This window comes from Stegodyphus dumicola, chromosome 4, assembly GCF_044657685.1.
Source record: "Stegodyphus dumicola isolate Sdum_Otavi_A_Nest chromosome 4, ASM4465768v1".
NCBI lineage: Eukaryota > Metazoa > Arthropoda > Arachnida > Araneae > Eresidae > Stegodyphus > Stegodyphus dumicola.
This window is the reverse complement of record NC_140771.1, coordinates 130,812,650-130,835,614: the sequence shown is the minus strand read 5'-3', so window position 1 is coordinate 130,835,614 and position 22,965 is coordinate 130,812,650. Positions and strand designations below refer to the sequence as shown.

Sequence of the window (22,965 nt, the reverse complement as noted above, 5' to 3'; positions counted from 1 at the left end):
AAATTGCTTAATCTAGCAACTGTCATCTTATTTTTACTGAATTATTGTAACTCTATTATATTGAGAAATATATGTATTCAAATAGCAATTTTAATCAAAAAATAATTATGTATGGATTTGTATGGATGTCCTGCTTAGTTATATATGACCAAATTTTCATCTAGCCCCGTTTAAAAATATATTACAAATACGTCAGCTGTAGATAATAGTATAATAGCAGTAATAACTTCTAAATTAGCATATATTTTGAATTTTATTTTGGATACAAAAATTGCTTTATTGCTAAGATATTATATGCAGATTAAAAATTTTAGCCATAAAAGAAATATACAAAAAATGAAGCTCTTTACTAAAAAATTTACACTATTACTCAACTGCTAGCATATTACATAGAGATTAAAATTTTAATACATAAAAGAAACAATTAAAAAATAAAGTATTTCACTAAAACATTTGCACCTACCCCTACAAGATGATGATGTTTTCATTGAAAACTTCCTTATGTCAATCACTTTTCTTACATTGTCAAAAATCTTATAAGATCGATCCATATCTGAAAAAATTTAAGAAAATATTATTAAACTGAAAAATGATAAGTGTATAGAATAATAGAATCACACAGTGTCTTCATAAGATGTGCTGAAAATTGAAGGATATATAATCTATAAGGCAATTAATATACTGAAATCAACATATTTAATCAGTGACAAAGAATTTTTACATTTGGAAAATATACAGAATTTTTTTTTTTTTTTTTTTTTTTTTTTTTTTTTTATGCAGCACAAAATATTAAATTCTGAAATCTGTATGTACACTCATGTCCATAAATTAAAGATAATGCAAAATCAGGCAAAGCAAGAGTTAGAAGCAAAACAAATTTGACTTATTTGTAAAGTTTATTTATTAAACAAAAGGTAAAGAGCAAAAAAAGATGCTATATGTTTGATACTATTAAAAAAATTAGCGATTTTTTTCTCCCTGGAGCAAATTACAAAAAAAACCTATTTACAAAAAACCAATATTACATGGTTGGTATGATTGTTAATACATTGTATGTCTCCCAGACGATGCAATACAGTCCGTACAACGCCTAGGCATGCTGAGTATCAAATTATCGATCTGATCTTGGGGGATATTAAACCACTCAAAAAGCAATGCTCTCCAAAGTTCCAGTAGACATGTAGGAGGAAGTTGACGGGCTACAACTCGTCGGCCAAGCATATCCCACACGTGCTCTACTGGATTCAAGTCCGGTGAAAATGCTGGCCAGTCCATACGGGTGATATCCTCCGACTGAAGGTATTCGCTTACGATGTTTGCACGGTGAGGATGGGCCTTGTCAACCATAAACACAAATTGTGCGCCCATGGCGCCCCGAAACAAACGTACATGTTGTTCCAGAATGACATCCTGATAGATTTGGCTTGTCATGGTTCCAATATGAACATGCAGGTCAGTTCTGGAACCCAGACGAGCACTCCTGCACCATAACGGTGTCGTTCAATGGTGTGTTCTTGGTGGTAACCGGTACCTGGAGCTCTCCATATGAAAGTCCGGCGAGAATCAGACTGCAAACTAAACCTGGACTCATTGGAAACATCACATAAGCCCACTGTTGCGGTGTCCACAATGCATGCTCTCTACTCCAGGCTAACCGCAGGCAACAGTGAGTTGCAGTAAGTGGAACACGTCTGACAGGTCTACGAGCATATAGACCAATCTGCCCTAAGTGTCTGTACACGGTTTGCCTTGAAATTGTCGTACCAGTGGCTGAAGAGAGCTGACGAGACAGGTCTGAGGCTGTTTTCCGCCTGTTTCTTTTGGCAGTAACTGCCAAATACCAGTCTTTATTCAGCATTGTAAATCTGGGGCGACCTGTGCTGTAACGTCTACTCACATTACCATCATCTTGGAATCACTCCCAAAGCCTGCTGGAGATGACACTCTAGGCAATTCAAAGTTTCACTGATACTTCCAGTTGGGTTCCAGACGGTCGATAATTCTACCACGTAAAAAATCATCTAAATGCGTCCTTTGTGTCATAACTATTCAGTTATTGCACTGAAATGCTTATAAAGTGCCTGCAAACAATTTTACTTATTTGCCTGTATTCCTTATATATCACTCTCTTACACTCTCGTCATTGTGACATACCATCGGTGTCATCTGGTTACATCCTGAAATTTGCATATGATTCTTGAAGATGAGTGTAGTGATTTTGCAGGTGATATATTTATTTTAGAGTTTGATTTCTGCGTGACTCCGAATTATCCTTAATTTATGGACATGAGCGTATTATGGGTGCTTTTCCCATCAATTACAACAGTTGGCACAGATCGCTTTTTATTTATATAATCAACAGACACAAGTTATGGATTTAGCATATAATAAACTTCAATAAAAGCTTAGAGATTATTTGACAAACAAGTTTATTAAAATGTGTGACAATACTCAAAAATCTTTAATAGCAATAAAATAGTTTCATCTTTATGAACTCAGTGCCACATAAATTCTCTTAAATACAAATCTAAGTGATGTCATACAATGTTTTTTATTGCACCATTTTGCCAAATTTCAGAATCCGCCAATGATTTCAAGTATGCACACCAGTATAACCAGTCCTGTAACTCTGAAGATATTTCACTACTTGCTGCTTCATGAAAGGCACGAGAAAAAACAAAGAATAAGCATCCAAGTTAAAATAGCATGCTGAATAATAATTACTGGAGTTGTTAAAGCAACAAAAGTCAGCATAATATTCATAAATTTGCAGGACAAGTTTCAAAAGTTTAAATACAGAACCTTTTTCTTCAGCTGCAGAAGTGCAAATGATGAAAGTGAAGCCTGTGATCAGGTAATAACAAATCAGAGAAAGGAAGTCAAGTTACTCTGCCATCTATAGATGAAAAATTAAAACACATATGAAAAAATTTCCTTAAACATTGAGGGTAAAGAACAGATTGGAATTAGAATAACTAGAAGTGGGAGATTTTTATGAATGTAAATGCTTCTAGAAAATTTAATTCACCAACAGAAGTCGTATTTTGAATAATTTTGTTAGCTGAGAAATGGAATTTTCTAACCAACGGTGTTCGACAACAAAGGATAACATGTTTCTTTTTTTCCGAACATATGCCTAATATTCTTTAACAGTAAATTTTTCAGACTCTCTTAGTTTGACCAATGTAAATTAAACCACAATGACAAGGAATGCTACCTATTACTCAGGAGTTCACAATGAGAATGGGGTCCTTAAGTACAACTTAAGAACCCCATTCTGGATGTGAACAGCAAATTTTATTAAAGTATAATGTAAGTATGGAACTGTATATGGATGTTAAGTGTCGCAGTAGTATGGAAGTAAAGAGTATAAATACGGAACTACAAATTTTATTGACAGAGAAGAGAATTACCCAAAATTTTAATTTCTGAAAAATGTGTATTAGAGTCAAAAGTCTTTAATCCGGACTCGTCGGGACTTTGGCGATTCCGGATTATCGATTTTTCCGGATTATAGATCATCAGTTTAAATCTGGTAAGATGGCATGCAGAAATAATAAAATTAAAAATATGAAACCGTAATTTATGAAATAAAGAGCAATTATGATCTAAAGGGTATCAAAATTTACAAAAAAAAAGCTTAATATTTATTTGTTTATTTTATTAAACATTTCTTTCAACGTGCATACATTACACATAGTCGAAATTAGAAAATTGCAACCAGAAAACTATTGAGATGAAATACTACATTTAGTAAGGAATTATAAGCTGAATAAAATAAAAACATCTGCCCTGAAGATAAGGATAGTACTGTCAGATCAACTTCCAGTTCACTGCGCGCCGCGACATTCGCAGGGAAATTTAAAATTTCAAATTATTTTAATTCATAATTATGCACATAGATATCAGTAAGGATAGGACTAAGGGAGCTTCTCATGGCTAATTCTTCAGCTTGGTTGTAATATTTATTTTGAAAAACAAAATGTGTTTGTTTCAGATTGAAGCTGAGTAAGGGAGATTAACTCATCAATTTCAATACATAATAAATTAAACTCTTGAAATTTGGTTTCTAGACATTTAAGCATACCTTCCATTGGAACATAGGTGAATAATGATTTTGCATCAAAAGAAAACATAATGAAATTTCTGGGAGAATACTTTTTAATTTACTCTTTATAATTTTCAATTTACTTTTTAATACTTTTTAATTAATTTGTTCACATTTATGATATAAATATAATTAACTGTCAAGAAACAAAATATTTAGCTAATGGGCATGAGGCAGTGCCTAAATTTGATACAATAGGATGGAATAAAAACCACTTTTATGAGTTTTGGGTAGGGCATATAATTTGGTACAATTCGCAACACATAATTTTGTAAATGGGTAAAAAGGATTAGTGATGGTTTTGTAAGCGGGTAAGAGATTTTGATGATTTAATAGCAGTTTCTATTTTTGGAAAGTCCAAAGGTAAAGGATCTTTAGAGATCAAATTATATGAGCCTTCCTTTATAAGTTCAGTGACACCAGTGTAAATATTTTTATCTGTGATTACTATCTGGCCACCTATCAGCCTTTGAAATGATAACATCTGAGTCAGAATGAAATTCACACGATAACATCCGAATCAGAAAGAAATTCACCCAATTTTGCTTTTTCTCATGTTTAGATTAAGATTTACTATTAAATTTCACATCATAGGTAATAAGATGTCCGAGTATCTGAAACTTTAGTGATTTTGAAAGTTTTTTCAATGGGAGCTAAAATCTTTGGAATCAAAGGTTTTAAGGTCTGTGAGAAGTTAAAATTATATTTCAGAATTTTTATTTGTTTCTCTGATTAACCAACATTAGAAATATTAACTATTGGTTAACTAAATATTAACACTTTTTTTCGCGAGAGGGGAGAGGAGTGGATCATATATCCATTAGATAAGGGAGAAAGACTTTATTCACTCTACCTCTAGTGGAAAAGACATTTCCCACTGGTAGTGAGTTGGACAACTATCTACTTCAAAAAGATAATCTCTAATGTCTTCATTCATTTGCAGCAACAACATCACTATGAAATACATTCAAGTAAATCCTCTCATGAAGCTGAAATATTTGCCTCATTAGTAAAGATGGGCATATTCAGTGTTTGTAAAATATATTTAAGAAAATATAAGTGCTTACCTGTTATTTTGCAGAAATAAAATTTAGTATCAGCTGCATTGCTTATTTCTTATAGTTTTTAAAATGTTTCACAGAATTATTAATAATCTTGCATAATAAGCAATAATTTTGGTATTATATTGAAAAAGTTACCACAGATGAAGACTTGTGAGGCATCATTAATTTTACATTATTGATAATAGGCAAAAATTAACCAACTGACATTACAAGGTATAAAATATATCAAGTACTTTACCAAAGTGCTTTAATGAAAGATAATGCATTAATGCCTAGTTCTCATTAATAGTGTTGATTCATGAAATATTCATACATACTTTTCGACATTATTTTGAATTATGCATTCTTAATTTTAGTCTTCTAAACTAAAGATAAACTACTTATAAACTACTTTTAAACTACTTTTATCTAAGGAAAAGTTTTGCTCCAGGCCTTATACAGAAATTTGTTGGGAAATCATCAATTATAATTTTCTCCTTACATAATCATCCGAATGTTCAGTGCATTCTTAATCATCTGAAAAGGGCAAAAATTTAATCTCTGAACCATTTTTTAGGAAAAATTGTCATTTTACTTACAGAATGCGTTGAGAATTAAACAGCAAATAGTATATGCTTTCACACAAGACCCTTTATTATAGACTTTAGAAAAAAGGGTTTTATTTCTTGTGCAGTTTGTACCCAAAAGCATACTTCCACTACATACATACATATACATACATATATATATATATATATATATATACACACATAAAGTAAGAAATTTAGAACTAATTTTTCACAAAGACCAAAAATTTAAATTCATAATTAATAAATTTTAAATAATCTAATAAATGCAACAAAGTAATAATGAAATACATATACAGTACAAAGTCAGAAATCCGGACAGGTTGGGACTTTGGCGATTCCAGATTTTGTATTTTTCCGAATAGTAGATCATCAATTTAAATCTGGTGCGATTGCATGCAGAAATTATACAATTAAAAATATGAAATCATAATTTATGAAATAAAGAACAGTTATGATTTAAAGGGTAAGAATTGTAAGAATTGGAGGCTCCCTTCAGCCCACCTGGACACGAGTGTCCCCATAGCTCAAAAGAAGGGGTCCCGCATCTCCACAAATGAGGGCAGCCAGTAACCCAGCCACCCCCAACTAAAGGGTATCAAAATTTACAGAAAAAAAGCTTAATATTTATTTTTTTACTTTATCAAACATCTCTTTCAATGTAAGTTGTTTAAGATGCTTCCACAAAAAATTCAAAAAGTTGTTTTTTATGTTTTTTGTGTGTCATATACAGTGGACTTTCCAATGCCATACTCCTCGCATAATTTTGAGACAGATATGCCTTTATCCATTTTTTGCAGCAATTCCACTTTTTGCTTAATGGGCATTGAAACATGGTTTCACTTTGTAGATCCTTTGCCAACTCCAGAATTGGAAACTCTTTTCGACATAATCGAAAATTCAAGCTTAGTTTTTATAAAATTCCGTAATAATAAGTTTGCAAAAAATTATAAGCTGGATGAAATTAGAAGATCAGGGAGCAGCGCAGTCTGCTACATTAATTGAAATGCCTTAGAATCAGTAGAGATAATTTTAGTCTAGCTTAATAGCATCTATTATACATTATTAGCAGTGTATTGCAAGATTGGCAACGAAAGCCAAGATGTTTCGCTAAATTTTGTCTTGCTCCTATTGCATTCTGAATTGTATTAGTTTAGTTATTTACTATACCTACATTTATTTCTTGTACATGCTTCAAACTAATCCGAGTCATGAATAAATAAACTCCCACATATACTTAAGGCTTTATCTAGGGCCGGCGCTTGACACCGCCTGGTGCAGTCTCAACGAATCCTAAATTCTGCTACAAAGCACTTTCTTAAGTTCTAAATTTTCACTGTGCCTTAAGTTTGGATCCCAGTGCTTTCCCTAACACTTCTCATCCCTCAATTTTGCTGCTCAGTGCTTCCCCAAATTCCAAAAATTTCGTCTTCCCTAAATTCTGCCGTCCAGTGCCGACATATTCTGCCGCCACTTCTGGGTTTATGGTGAATAACATATCAGTTATTCTTAATTAAAATAGCACTAAATGTACTCTTTTGGCCTATGAGTTTCATTAACAAAATCTATTTTTAGCATATGAAAAGAAATTTTTGTTGAATTTTTCCTCGTCAACATTTCTTAGAGCATTTAAAAATCTATAATCATCGCCAAGCATAATGTTAGCATCAAAGGTTGCCATACGCTTGTTCAATTACTAATATAAAAAAAGTATAGACATCACTGCATGAGTTATTACTGAAGCTGTTCATGTACTGATAAACATGCGGTAATGAAACCAAAATATAATAAATAATGACATGCCAGGTCGGTGTCAGAGATATAAAATAGGTGAATGTTTTGGTTTCAGATTTATGCTAAGTAGATACTCAGCTATGCAGCCAAATTATTAATCTCACAAATTTTTTTTCCATAACAAGGTATTTTATTTAGTGCCTAAGTGAAATTAAGAATCAGAATTTTTAAATGAAAATCTCCACATGTTTTATTATGGAAGGAAAAATTAAATGTGCATGAATAAAGCATTAATAATAATTTTTAAAAAAATGTTTGTGGCTTTGAAGTCCGGATTTTAGATCACTCCAGATAATGGACGTCCGGATTTCGAATTTCGTACTGTATATAATATATTTTGTAATTATGAAATATATATATATAGACATATATATATGCAAATCAAATTAAGCAAACTAAGTAATAAAAACTCATCTCTTTTAGGTACTGAAACAAGTTGTCATTCGCATCTTACCCAATTATATGGTCAAGAGCCAAGCCATAGCTGCTAAAATGTTTCAATCTAAAACGTTTAAAATGTGGCCATTCAACTAAAAAAAAAAAAATGAAGCACAGACGTCCTGCCTTCGATTTCTAGTGCTCTACCTCCATCAATAAACTAAGAAAGTGAATAATCAGAATTTCTCAAGAAAAAAATTAAAATTGATAAGAGCATCACATAGCTAAGAATAGTAATAGATACTCGACCATCCTGCCAATATCATATTCAATATCTCAAAAACAAAACTTTATAATCTTTCAGAAATCTCTTCGATCTGTAACAGCCAGCAGTTGGGGCATTTCCCTAAAATTAGAAAAAATATGGTACATAACATTTATTGAAAAATACTACTATATGGAGCTTCTACCTGCGGTTTAACCTTGAACTCCCAGGCTCAAAAACATTTACTCTCTCAATCCAAAGACCTCTTCTCCTCCCTCTAGCAAAAGCATATAGAACTACTCCAACTAGTGCACTACAAATAACAAATGGCATCCCTCCAATAACTTTATCTCTAATAAAAGAAGCAAATAAAGTAAGAATATCAACATTAAGAATTCAAAGCATAATATGTAATAATATATATTAACCCACAGACTTTGAAGATCTAAAACACAACTTAGAACTACATCCTACAAATTTTTACACAAAATCCCTTGTGGCAAACTCTAAACTCAATAAATATGAACTCACCATACATACTGATGGTTTGAAATCTGAAGCAGGTGTCGGAAGCAGGTTTATTGTGCATTCCGAAAAAATTCAAATATTAAAAACTGGAATTTCTTTTAAATAACAACAACTCAATTTTTCAGACAGAACTTTTTGCAATTAAAGAAGCTATATGCTTCGCAAAACTTTCCAGACCATCCTTAAACCTCTCTGACAGTGCATCTAGTATTCAAGCCATAACTGGACACAGTCGATCACCTATTGTACAAGAAATTCATATTCTGTTCTCTAAATTTCAAAACAATAATATACTGCATTTCAAATGGATTAAAGGACACATCAGTAATAGTAGCAACGAGCTCGTAGATGAACTAGCAAAAGAGGTAGCAAACAATTTTTCCCTTCCAAATTACTCAATTCCATATCCAATATCATTACTAAAAACAAAATTAGAAACAAAATTTATGCACTTATGGAAGCAAGTCTGAACTTAAGCACCAATCGGCAGAAGAACCTTTACTTTCTTATGAAATCCTTTCAGATCATTAATATCTAGCAACCGTTCAATTACATTTTTGCCAACAGCTCATAGTCCATTTACAGAATACCTTAATAGATTCGAACTTCACCATACAAATCTCTGTACCTGTGGGAATGAAGGCACAATGGATCATTATCTCTTTTATTGCAACCTTAACAAAAGATTATCACCTTAAAACATTCAATTTAACTTCTGCTCAATTATGGTTTCGACAGTTATTAAAAATAAATATTTTAAGAAATCAACTTCAAAATATAATAAATTATATCTCCGCAAACATCGATAATCTTAAAGGAACTTGAAATCATATTATCTATGTTCATTTACCTAACTTAATTTGCCATCCTTTTTGCTACCTCCTTTTAATTACTTATTTCTCTTCATTTTACTTACATACTTCTTTTAATTACTTAACTTATTTTTATGCTTTCACTCAAGGCCATCCTTACTTAAATACATCTTCAAGATCTCTCAAGCTCAATCGAGAATTTAAGAAAATTTTCTAACTCCATCCCCTTAATATATTAATCTTAAATATATTAATCAAGTCTGAACTCAAGATTATTAGTCAAGACCTTTACTCAAGAATTACTCTACCAAGAATTACCAAGAACTTTTCATTCAAGTCATTCTAATTCATTCAAAAACTATTTCTCATCAAATTTTTTATTCAAGTACTACTCTTTACTCTCCATTCAAAAACTCTCTAATCAATAACTACACTCTTATTCTAAACTCTTTACAAAACTTATATTCTCAGCCCCTACTATTCTCATAAATTATATAGATCATTTTCAATATTTGTAATGATTTCTTAAGTATTTACTTACATATTTATGTTTCATTTAATTACATATTTATTTTAGGTATTACATATTCATATATTTAATTTTTTTTTAATTTTTATTATATAATTCTCAAAATTCTAATACTATATTGACTTCATATATAACAATACTTTATTTAGGCATTTATCTAATTTAAATTTTTAATTTTTATTTATTGTAGCTGTTTATGTATTCATATATTTATTTCTTGATATTTAATTTTTATTATGCAATTATCAAATTTCTAAAATTTTACTGAATTTTATATATAACAACACAGTTGGTAGATGATTCCATCAGTTGAGCATAAAATCTGAATGTCTTAAAGGCAGTGCAGCTGCTCATCTGATGGTAAATAAATAAATATACCTGTATACCCGGGGACCCACCAATAAAAAATTACACAGCCATAGCTCTTTAACACTTGATGTAATTTTAGAATGTCAACTTCTAAAAGGCCGTGTGTATGACAGAAACTTTCTGAAGCTTTTAGAGTAGTTACGGCAGACAAACTTTGTCTGCCGTAACTTAGAAATGAAAGTGAGAGCAAGATACACAGCACTTAATTCAGCAATATATACAAAAAAAAAAGCATCAAGTAGTCATTTGCCTTCAGTACAGTCTCCAATCACAAATGATGATCCTACATGACCACCCACATCCACATGCCATGAGAATGAAACTCCCGTATTCATGTCCGTGCTCATGAAAAAGCTGCCTATATACAACCTCGCTAGTGTTTTCCTTAGGAAGATAAGAGGAAAACACTCAGAAACGAAATATTCATGTTGTCCCAGGTGCAATTTCAAGATGATTTACTGCCTGAGCCTTCAGATCTGACAAGCAGTATTTTTCAATCAGTTATTCAATTCTTTTAAAGAATGGGGAAAATATTAAGAAGCCAACTGTTCAGAAAAATAAAAGGTTATAATAGTCTTAAGCTTACAAATCTGGAGAGGATAGTCTGCAACATAATACTAAAATACTGGCAAACAGACAATTGCTCAAGCCTTGATTGAAGGGAGGGGTCATAACAATCAATGTATAGGCTCTATATAGAAGATGTCCTAAAGGCTACCGAACAATTTCATCCAAACTGGAAACTGCTTTGCACCATTTCTTCCACAGAAATAGAAAACATAAATTTTCTGGCAGTTCATATCCCAATCTAAAGCAAGTGCCCAAATTTGTTGCAATATGATTTTGACTCGGAGCACAAACGGAGATAATAAGACCTACAGGATCACAAATTCGTCCTATTGCTTGTAAGACAAAACATTTCATATTAACTTGTTTTGATAGAAATGTTATAAATTTTTTTACATCAAAATGAATTGAGTCATTTTGATTGTCCCAAGCAACTCCTAACACTTTCAATGGAGGATTTCTAGCTTGCAAAACTTGAGGAGATTCCTTGGAAAACATTTTACATCTCTGTCTTTCTCATCTACTTCTATCTGCAGAAAAGCCAGCTTTATGTCACTTATAAAGGCTACAAGGATGAAGATGATAATAAAAGTTCAAAAATTTCAGCATACATTTGGACCAATATGCAAGCAGCTGTTCAACGAAATTTCACCAGATCCATGTGAAGATGCACCAAATACGATACGTAGTTTACTAGTAGTTCAATCACTGTGAGCGATTTCACTGTGAGGCAAATAAAATGTGATATGAGTTTCGCCATCAACAGTGTCTGAAACTAGTTCAATGATGCTCTGTTGTAAATAATCTTCTGTCTGGTACAAATCAAAAAGTTTGGGGTTATTCTGAAATCACTTTATAAGTTTCTCAAATCGTTTCAGCGTAACCACTTTATTATCAAGTAACTCATATTTTCTATCAGACTTCTATGGCAGCCTAACCTTGTAATAAGAATTTTTGTAAAAATTTTCGATTCAAATTTTTCCATTATAGTATGGATCTGATCATTCATTTTCAAGTTTTATATCTAAACTTTCAAGCTCCCAAATTTTTTTTATCTGATCAGATATTATATCTTCCTCAACTACGATATTAAAGACTGTAAAGTGTACATTGTATTAGGGTAACCTAGTGCAGACAAACTGAATAACGTTTCAGCACCTACTAAACATTTGTCTAAACACTTAAGTTTCCCAGTCACTATATCATAATAATAATCAGTTCCTATCAAAAGAGTTATTTTTTCTTTACAATCCTAAGAGTCTGCAAGTTGTAAACCTTCTAATTGTTTGCCTATAATGTGCCTATTTAAATTAGGAGGTGGTAAATCAGAACTTGAAATTTGTTCAGTCACGAGGGCTTCAATTTCGATTTTCGAATTTGATGTTTCCTTGTCCTCCAATTTTATCTTAACAACGTTAAATGTTTTTCTGATAGGTATTTTATTTCCAAACGTAAATAGGAAAGAGTCTCTTCGAATAATAGAAAGCTTCAATTTATCTGCAATTTCTTTTTCCACAAAAGAAGGCATACTGTCTGAATCCAGTAGGGCTCTTATTAAAACCGATTGTGTATTTGTTCAGAGTGTTATGCAACATGTTTGAAGCGAAATAGTTGTAATTTTGTTCTGACAGAACGCTGAAAGAACTACATAATTATTTTTTCTTTTAGTTCTTCCTCAGCCCGAAAGATATCAAACAGTTATGCCTGCTTTTGCATTTGGAACAAACAACATCACTTTTGCATTCATTTATGTGGTGTTTCAATTTCAAGCATAAAAAAAAAAAAAATCCTTGCTTATGCAATAAATTTCTTCTCTCACGAACTGTCAATGATTTACAGTTTTCAGTAACATGTTTGGATGTATTACAAACCAGATATCAATTAGTAATTTTGTTTTCACCAACTGGTGCCAAGAGCTGGTAAACAGAGGATGTTATACTCTCCTCCCCCTTCTTCTCTTTATAAACACAGGAAGTGTTTTCTGATTAATGAGTAGAGAGCAAAAGATGGTTTCTCTTACGACATTCTAACTTCAATTGAACAAATTGCAATAACTCATCGGCATTAAAAAGAGAAAATGAATCCATTTCTAAGAATAAAGTTACATCAGAAGGCCATGTTTTCATTATTGCCAGGATTAACATATAACTGTATTTATCCAGTGTTACTTCTAATGATCTGAAACTGTGTATTTGAGCTTCTACAGTGTCATAAAGTTTTGAAGTTTTAAAGCGTCACTGGATTTAGTTACTGGGTTAAGATTCAGGAGCTTTTGCATGTGTGAGTTTACAATGATATCTGTTGCCAAAGCTGTTTTTAAGTATTTCAATAACTTCATCGTAATTCGGTTCCGAAATACAAAAACCTTCTATTGAGCTTGCAGCATTGCAGCATAAGTATGATTTTTTTTTTTTTTTTTTTTTTTTTTTTTTTTTAAAGATTTATTATCGTGGATTGGTACTTTGAAAAGAGTTCCAAAAACTTGTCCACTGTGTATAATCTTCATAAAATTTAGAGAGTTAATTTTGGAAGATGAGTAAATTTATGCTTTTATTTTTAAAATCTTTAGCGGTTTCTAAAGAATGTTTGCATTTTCATTATCACTTTATTTAATTGTTTCAATTTTTACTTCACTCTAAATTGCCATAACTAGATTTTCTCTTTGTATTCTACAGCAGATGTGACTTCAGTTTCAAATTCCTCTGCTTCTACTTTCAAATCATGTTCTATTTGAGCATCTAAATCACTCATAGTTTACGATTTCATGATTAATTGATCTAAATTTTCTTCTAGTACACTTGCACTAATGTTCTTTGTTTTTTTCTAAAATTCTTCTTTACTTAATAATTTTAAAAATGAAAAGTTTAATATTTACACTATTTACAAATCATTGATTACAGCATTCAGTGGTTCAGCTTTATATTAATCAGACAAGATCTAATACTTTAACAATCAAAGAATTGACTCTTTTAATAGAAACTTGATTATTCCTTTTCAACTAGCGTGTGAAGTCAAGCACGTATCTATCTACAGAGCTACCAATGGTGAGTCTCTGAAATGTCAAAAGGCATGTCACGTTTAAAACATGAAACCCTAGCGCCATTTATTAATTGATCAAAATAATTTCCACACTTGCAGGCTTATGGAAGTAAGTATCCTGTTCAATATTGAGGACATAGAGGAAGTGATCTTCTATTATTTTCTCTATCTGCCTGCCATGAGGATTTCAGGGTTTGTACACATTTCTGCACATGGAAATTAAGTACTTTTATGGACCATTAATTAAAAAAATTAAGGACCTATGAGCAAATGGGAACTGAATTAATTCAATTAAAAATATTATTCTATGCCTGAATTTCACTTTTGTAATACCATCCTAAAAATAAAATAGATCCCTAAGTAGTATGCATTATTACTAAACATGAATTAACTAACATAATTATTAATAAGTTTGGGAATAAAATAAACTTCATGAGGTTTATAAAGTAGCATTAAATATTTTACACTTATAATAGGTTGGACATATTTGAAAGAAGATAAGTGACATTTATGTTTTACTAATAATTAACTATATGTTGAATTTTTTTTTTTTTTTTTTTTTTTTTTTTTTTTTTTTTTTTATGTCTTATTTTGTCACATACTTGGTCAGTCTAGAGCACAGATTCTCTACCAGTGGTACATGTACCACTGGTGGTACACAAGAATAAAATAGGTGCTACACAAAGAAGCAAAGTACTTTTAACTATTTATTTCAAAAATTAAACCCCAACATCCTGATTGAGTTTTTTTCTCTAACACTTCTAAATTTATGTGATCTGAGCTTTGTTCAAGAGTGGTGCTGGTAGTAGTGGTGGTACTTTGCAGTGGTACTAAAGGTTTTCATAGTCAAAAGGTTGAGAACCACTGGTCTAGAGGTTTAGTAAATAGCAGGTAGATTTTAGCATAGGTTAAAAGCATAGGATTACAGCATAGGTTAAAATGAGAAGTAAGATCATAATCAGCATGATTCATAAAAAAAGATTAAATGTTATCACCGCTGCTGCTTGTCTAGAGAGAGACCTACTGATTAGAACAAACTTGAAAGGCCAGATGTAGCCACGGTTAAGCAAGTGTTGAAAGTTAGTCAGGCTCTGTTTGATGCAGTTTGTGTCATAGCTTTGTGTAGAGTTCTAGGGGTTGTAACCCAGTTAATATACTTTCAGGTTCCAATAAGCCATTAAAGCACCAGAGGTGATAAATTGTTTTGTATTACTTTAAGTCTCTCTAGATGCAAAGAATAAGTTTTACTTAAATTTCTACATCTTTGTGCTTTATCTTGTGATCACAGTGGGTCCCCAGCTCCATCTTGGCCTGAACTTGAAAATGATGTAAAAATGTGGGTGATAGCTAAGAGAACTTTCCCTTTATTTAAGCCATTCTGAATATTATTCCTTAGAAAGCTAATCTGTGTTAAAACACAACCATTTTTGGAAGTTTACTATACTTCAGCAGTTACTGCAACTATGTTATTATAAACATTCATACATATGCTCATAATATAAGCATAACGATCACAATAAACACGAATATGAACTGACCAAGCAGAACGATAATGCAAATCTTTTTAAGATCTTGATAGAAATTCAAACGTGTGTAGTATTTGGGTGGGAGGAAAGGAATGCCGAATATAGCGGATTTTTCTACTGCTTTCGCAATTCTTTGACCAATAGAACGACGAGCACCTGTCTACTCTTCGTGCACACCAAAGGTTATGTTAATGCAGAGAAAGGGGGAAAAGCTATTTCCGGGAGTATGACTCACCATCTGACATTCCATATTAGGAAGAAAAGTTGTTTATTTAATTTCGGCTTTGGTACGGGGAAAAATAGCGCGTTCATTAAAAAAAAAAAGCACTAAAAGCAAAAAATAAGGTCTTTAAAGAAAAAGTAAGCACCTATAAGGGCCTTTATATTTTATTTTCAAATATAAGGACTTATAAGCACTTGTAAGGACCGCTACGAACCCTGTTATAAGTTTATGTGAAATATACATGATTTATATATAACAAAGCATTTTACATTTTACGTAATTTAAATAAAATAATTATTTCTTTTTGCTTATTCTTCTAAATGTTTATATTATAAAATGTGTAACTTATACTTACTATTATTTTATTTTTTTAACAATTAAAATTGTAGTAATTTTTTGCTGTATATTATGTTTCATTTTTCTTTTTTTCTCCTCTATGTTTCCTAATTCAAAACGGCCCATTTGTTAATCTTATATAGCAACTAAATCTACACATAAGTTATACGGTTTTTGATATATATGTATATATATATATACACCACAGATGTTTTGGTAACTAAAATAATTTTTCTTTGAAAAATTCAAGTAGGTGTACAATGTTCAAATCGATTAATTATTGATTGATTAATGTAAGGATACTTTTATGTGAATTATTTGTCAGTGGGCTTATTTCCACGTGAGCATACTTCTGTGTGAGCTTTTTTTCGTATGAGTATATTTCTAAGTGAGCATTTTTCCATGTGAGCTTTTTTTTCTTTGTGGGCATATTTCTGTGTAGGCTTTTTTCCTATGAGCATTGAGCATAATTCTATGAGCATTTTTCCTGTGGGCATTTTTCTGGTCACCGGTAATTACACATTAAAAGCTACAAAAAATTTATGTTTTGTAACAACAACACTCAACAAAATATTTATCCGTCCTTTTAATTTGAAGCTTTCCCAAACCTTTTGGCTAGTTTACATCGATTTCCTTTTCTTTAAGGATCTTTTCTAACAATAATTAGAGATTTATCTCAATATGCAAACCAATGCTCTCACTAGTTTCTGCGTACTTTATCTCATAACTTTTCAAGGTCTCCACAATGTAGCTATGAGGGTTTACTTGATCTGATAAAATTTAAATAGTCCAAAAACCCCAACAGATGTGAAGCAAATTATCATTATGTCTGAAAGCAACTACAATATCAGACAAAAGTGTAAATAAGCCTCTTATTTAAAAAAAAAACTTAGAACAAACATAAAGGCATGTTCTGATGCTAATAAAGTCAATTACATCTCACGGTGACGTAATTAAACAAGAACAGTCAAATTCACACTAAAAATGTGGACTAGGGGTCAAAGATTATACAATTTAATTTTAATTTAATCTGGCTCAGTAACTCTATCATATGAGGAAATAGAAATGGAAAATTATAGTAAAGGCTGAAATCATAAACAATTGGGTAATTTACATAATAATAACTGCACATATCTTTGAAGAATAATTTTCTTTATGTATTCAATTTCTTTCTTCAGCGTGTTCCTTTTCATTTTAGAATTTTTGGATTTAATTAATTTAATTTCTTCAATATGAAATTCAGAAGAAATATGAAATATATATGGTAAAGGCCAGTTACAGAGTTGGTCTGGCAGAATTTTTAGAATTTAGTGACACACAACAAAATCTAGAAATGGCAAAACTTTTAGAATTTAGAGCAGGCATTGGAAGCAGAATTTAGAAAGGATTCTCCACTATGTAATTCTAAGTTACAGTGAAAAGTGAAGAATCTTAAGAACTAGTAAGTGAATAATCGCTTGAGTTCATGAGACAGTGAATAAACTTTGATAGGGTTAAAAACCCTTTATTATTCATTATTTATTAACAGAACTCCGTCTTGGAGTTGTACAATAAAGCCGACACTCGGGTTCAAACTTAAGAGACTAAAAATTAAACTAAACTAATCTTAACTAAAGAGATATAGCCGAAGCCATCAAAATTCTAACAGAGTTGGCCCCTTAACGCTAATTAGCTGTGAAGCTATCAAGAGCCTAAGGTACAGCCGAGCGTAATAATAGCTTACGAGAGAGTAGCCTAAAAAGGCGGACACGTGCTAGGCAGAATATCTGGTATCCCTCTCACTAAGACAGTAGAACTTCACAGTTAAATACCGCTCTTCCTTATTCGCATTCAGACAGGATTCTTAAACTATGTTCTGGCTGGAAGTGAAAGTTAAAATTAAGAAGCGATAGGAAAGGGAGTTTACCTCAAAGCATAACTGTTAATAAAATTAACATAATCCTTATAAGGCACTATGCAGTTAAATTTAGGATCCACAGAGATCGCATCAGATGGGAAAATGCCTAGTGCCAGCTCTGTGTAAGATGCATTAAGACATATTAGATGGATCTTTTAAATTTAAGTTTTCAATTTCTTTATTAATAAAAAAATCCCTTTCTGTAATGCCTGCCAAAGTGATAAGATTAGAAGCATTTTTGATATTTTCCATGCTTGTGTCTAAAGTAGAAAAAATCAAGGGAAGATAAACATGTTAAGAAAAAGATTCTAGTATCAGGAATAAAAGCATTAAAAAATATGTGTCTTCATTGTTCTTCCAGACATTCTCCAAAAAGTAAGAAATTCATCGCAAACTTTCTATAAAATACATCCATTACGCACTGATACCATGGAGACATTTTTCATTTTGCCACATATTTCTCGAATCTTCTAGAATCGTGGGTCTATAAATCTTGCCTTCAAATCCTTCTAAACTTTACAAGATGCAATGTCAAAAATACTAAAGAAAAATTATTCCAACCAATTCTGTAACAGCAAAAAGCCAGAAATATTTTGAAAAAAAAAAAGGGGGGGAGGGAAAAAGTGTAAAATTAATTTTATAGAGAAAACTGATGCATATTCGAGAATTTTTAATATTCCAAGACAATTACATGAGAAAAACGCTTACTATAAAAAAATTAAAATGAAGACATTTTAAATTAATTACATAGCTAATTTTGCTTTTGCTAAGAGATGTTTCGTAAATTATGCTTTACAGAATTATACCTTGTTTATTTTTCAGATTCAAAATATTGTATAATAAGTTGCCAAAATGAAACTTTATAATATTACAGCGAAAAATAAAAATGTTTTATTTTAATGTTATTTTTTAAATATAATTTCAATATATTACCATTATTTTAATGAAATTTATCAATGTTATGATGTTTTAAAAAAAATCATTGAAAAATTTTCAGATTTTGGAATTAAAAATTTTCTATAGAAACTAACTTTAAAATCGCCAAAATGTTGACAAGTTGCCAAATTTAAGTTTAATAAAAGAATTCACATCCCCAAAAGAGAAAATTGTTTAAGAGCTCTTTATTACAAAAAAAATGAGTTTTGAAATGCTTATGTTTCACTTCTTGCTTAGAAACTTGAGTATCCCATCATTTATATTAGGAATAGAAACAAATTATAACCCATGAACCCATTCAAAAGATAACCATATACGTCAGTGAATCGCCAAAAATATTCCTCCAAAATGCTAATTCACACTCAAAATGGCAGTCGTAAAAACAGATAGAAATTTCAGATGATTAAAAGTAAGATTGCTGATTTGGGCTGATCTGCTGATTTGGCCTAAAATTAAAGACTTTTAAGGACCAAAAATCGATTCCAAAAAAACTTAAGAACTTTTAAGAACTCTTAAGGACTGTAGGAACCCTGGATTTGTGTCCATATTTCCTCAGAATGGACTACAGCCATTGAAGTCCCCTATAATGATAAAGGCTTAACGCAGCTGCTCTAGCAGATCATTTAAATCTCATTGGTTGATATGATGATTTGGAGGGAAGTAAACAGAACAAATTGAAACCATATTTCACACATGTGCTCTAATGGCAACAGCTTGAAGACTTTTTGATAATAAAATTGAGCTAGAAGTGAGGTTAGAATACCTACACCTTCACAGACACAATCACCATTACGATTATCTTTCCTGTCAAAGAATACCTCCAGAGCTTAGTCTGTTGCTCTGGTTTCAAGTCTGTTTCCTGTACTGCTAAGCACACAGGATGATAGGCATTGATTATATGTTTGATGTTGATGACATTTTGGTGGAAGCCACGTGATGTTGACGAGATTTTGGTAGAAACATAAACCATTATGTTTGATGTTTATTCTTCTGAGGCCGCTTTTTGGTTTTAAGTAAAAGGAGATATTGAGGAATATCTAAATCTTCTTCTACTTTCATGATGTCTGAATCTCGAGATTCAGAAATGATGCCATCAGTAGACATAGTCCTAGCTGTAGGACTCGTAGAAGTCCATGCCTACAGCTAGGACTTCTACGAGTTTTTTTTTTTTTTTTTTTTTTTTCTTTCGATGTTTGTGTAGCAATCGACCAACTGGATTTTCATGCATTCAACAAAAGATACATTTGGCCAAGGCTCCATGTTTTAAAACGATCCATCTGGTTTCTGCGTAAGAGATGTTACTGGTAACTTTAGTAGCATGAACTTCCTTTCCTAATTTCCATTTGAGGAAGGAACAGGAAAATGGTATATGCTCAGCCTTGTAGTTTATACACAGCAGCACAGCTGTATATCCAAACTTGGGCAGTTTTTGGCATTGTGGCCAACCACTGAACATCGTGCACGTCATTTGCTACAGCACAAGATCTTAAATGGCCAAAACGTTGGCATTGAAAACACTGCATCAGTTTTGGAATATAAGGTCTTAAGTAACAGTTCAGATATCCATTTTTATATTCTTTAGCAGATCAGTTGAGTTGAAGGTCATGATCATATGTTTTTGCATTAATCAACTGGCCTTCCTTTACACATTTTGATCCACCTAGTAGTACAGACATTTTGGTTGGCTAGCTCAGAGATGAACTCTTCTTCAGAAACAAACAAAAGATAAATTTCCATGATTATGCCACAACAAATGCTCAGCATTTATGAGCTGAAACAGTTACATTAGCTTGCCCAAGTTTGGATATTTTATGTAATGAAACAGACTGGAAGGCAGAAAAAACAAATCAAAGTAAACCCCCAGAATGAAGATGTTTTACATTTCCTGGCTCACCAATACATGCCTGAATACGTTTGTCTATCAGAAAAGGAGACATCTTTTGCAATTCACCAGAAGTGCTAGATATAACAAGGAAGCATGGCCAATTATTCAATACACTTGCATTTGCAATGGTATTTATCCTTTTAAAAGTAGATGTATTTTCATATTCAGTCACATTTATTAAATTTATTCCTCTGTGATTTTGTCATATTAATAAATTTAATATTTTCGGAGGCCAAAATTGAAAGAAAGAAAAATTTAAGTCCAACGGCCCCACCGACCACCGAGCCCAACAAGGGAACGCAGATTCGTGTGTTAGGGGGAGCCAGACCTATACACAAACTGAAGGCCCACAGTTGGTTTTCTCAAAAGCTTATCCTCAAGCCACCAACACTAGGGTCAGGAGACCAGCCGATTGACACCAGTGAGGATAACTAAGTGCCGCCCGTTTAGCTGAAGCAGAGGCTAAAGCAGCATGTTGGGGACAATACCTTGCCCCTCAACTAACAGGACCCTCCTTTCCAATGACATAGGTCTCCACACACAGCGAACACATAGACAGTTTTCTTGCCACTCAAAATCTAAAGCCAAGAGTTGTAACAGCTTCTCATGACAAGCCCCAACCTCCGAAGGGAAGAAAAAAGTTACAGTTAAGAGGGGAGACAGAAAAGAGGATAGATCACTGGGACTTAAACACTATGACACCCATCTCACCAAGAATATGATCCACTGAAGGGCTATGGTACCTTGGGATTGCCATACCTATACTCACAAAAGTGAGCTCCTGATGGTTGTTAAATTCAAGTTTTGAATAAAAAGGTTATTTAAAATTTTCTCAGGACTTTGTAGTGCTTTCTCCGAAGGAGAGATAATTCGATTGTCAGTCTAAGTAGGGTTTAAAGGACTTAGGAATTAGATTTACACTAGATAAAATCCTACAAAGTAAACAGTATATACAACTGCATACAAATTTTCTGGCTTTAATATATACAATATGCATATAAACAAGAACCCAATAAATTTTAGATGTATTTTTTATTTGTATTGGTTTCAAGAATTGTTTTCACAGCATTAATAGAATAGCACACCTACATTGGATAAGATCTGAACAGTTTTGCTAAGCAAAGAATAATAGGCATTGATAATGATAATAGGCATAGCAGGCCATAATATTCTTATGAAGTTACAGATATAAATACATCACACTAATTTTTATTTAAAATACAACAAAACACTAGTTAAAATTAGCATCTTTTCAGCATAACAATAAACTAATACTGAATTATTATTTATATAAAAGCATATTTAAGGTGAATCATGAAATGAAAAGAATGCAAATTAAAATATTTAAGATGAAATTATATAAACATAAATACAACAAAAAATGAAAAACAATGACAATTTAATTTCAGCTAAATAATAATAGATATAAAATAACTGCATACAGAAAATAAATTTCATAGTACCTTCAGAGTAGAGAACAGAGAAATTGAATAAATATTCTTTCAAGCCAAGTAAGCAGCCCGCAATTATATTATAGCTGGGTGTCCTCGCATTAATCTATAAACACAACCAAACAAGAAAATTAAAACATAAGTTTTCAGAAAAAAAAAATTATTATTAATGATTAACTATACTAAATGTGTACCTTTAATAAAAAAAGAGCACATATCCAAATTTTAAAATTTTAGAATTTTGCACTAGTCATAAAAAAATTCTGAATTTCATTAAATGAAAAAAGACTACTGTCCTTCATCTATTACATTTTTAGGTTAGAGACATCCTTAAGAGACCATTATGATGCACTCAAACATAACAACATAACTCACTCAAACTCGAACAACTCATTTCACTCAAACAAGAATAAATAGGATTGTTACATAATAACAAAGCTTACATAGGCTATCTTTTGTATCAATGAGAAGCCTGCACAATACTTTGTGCAGAATATTTCAATGGAAGCTCATTCCCATTCATATTACATATGAAAAAAAATCATGGAAAGCATTCACGCATCGAGCCTGTTCAACAACGTGAATAGAACCTGGAATAAATTATCAGAATTCCACATCTATACATGCTGAACCATTACCCATCCTGTGCTTTGAAATAAAAAAAAAAAAAAAGTTACAATAATTTTTTAGCA

General features: G+C 31.8%; 1 protein-coding gene across 3 annotated transcripts in view; it reads right to left on the bottom strand.

Moving 5' to 3' along the window:
- LOC118204935 (DNA-dependent protein kinase catalytic subunit-like) overlaps nt 1-22,965 on the bottom strand; it is a 601,004-nt gene that overhangs the window by 539,035 nt on the left and 39,004 nt on the right. For all 3 annotated transcript variants that reach the window (XM_085815460.1, XM_085815459.1, XM_085815458.1), the window contains exons 7-8: nt 22,286-22,379; nt 464-553 (exon numbers count right to left, since the gene is read on the bottom strand). In XM_085815460.1, the coding sequence (XP_085671586.1) occupies nt 464-553; nt 22,286-22,379 (184 nt within the window). The remainder of the gene's footprint in view (nt 1-463; nt 554-22,285; nt 22,380-22,965) is intronic.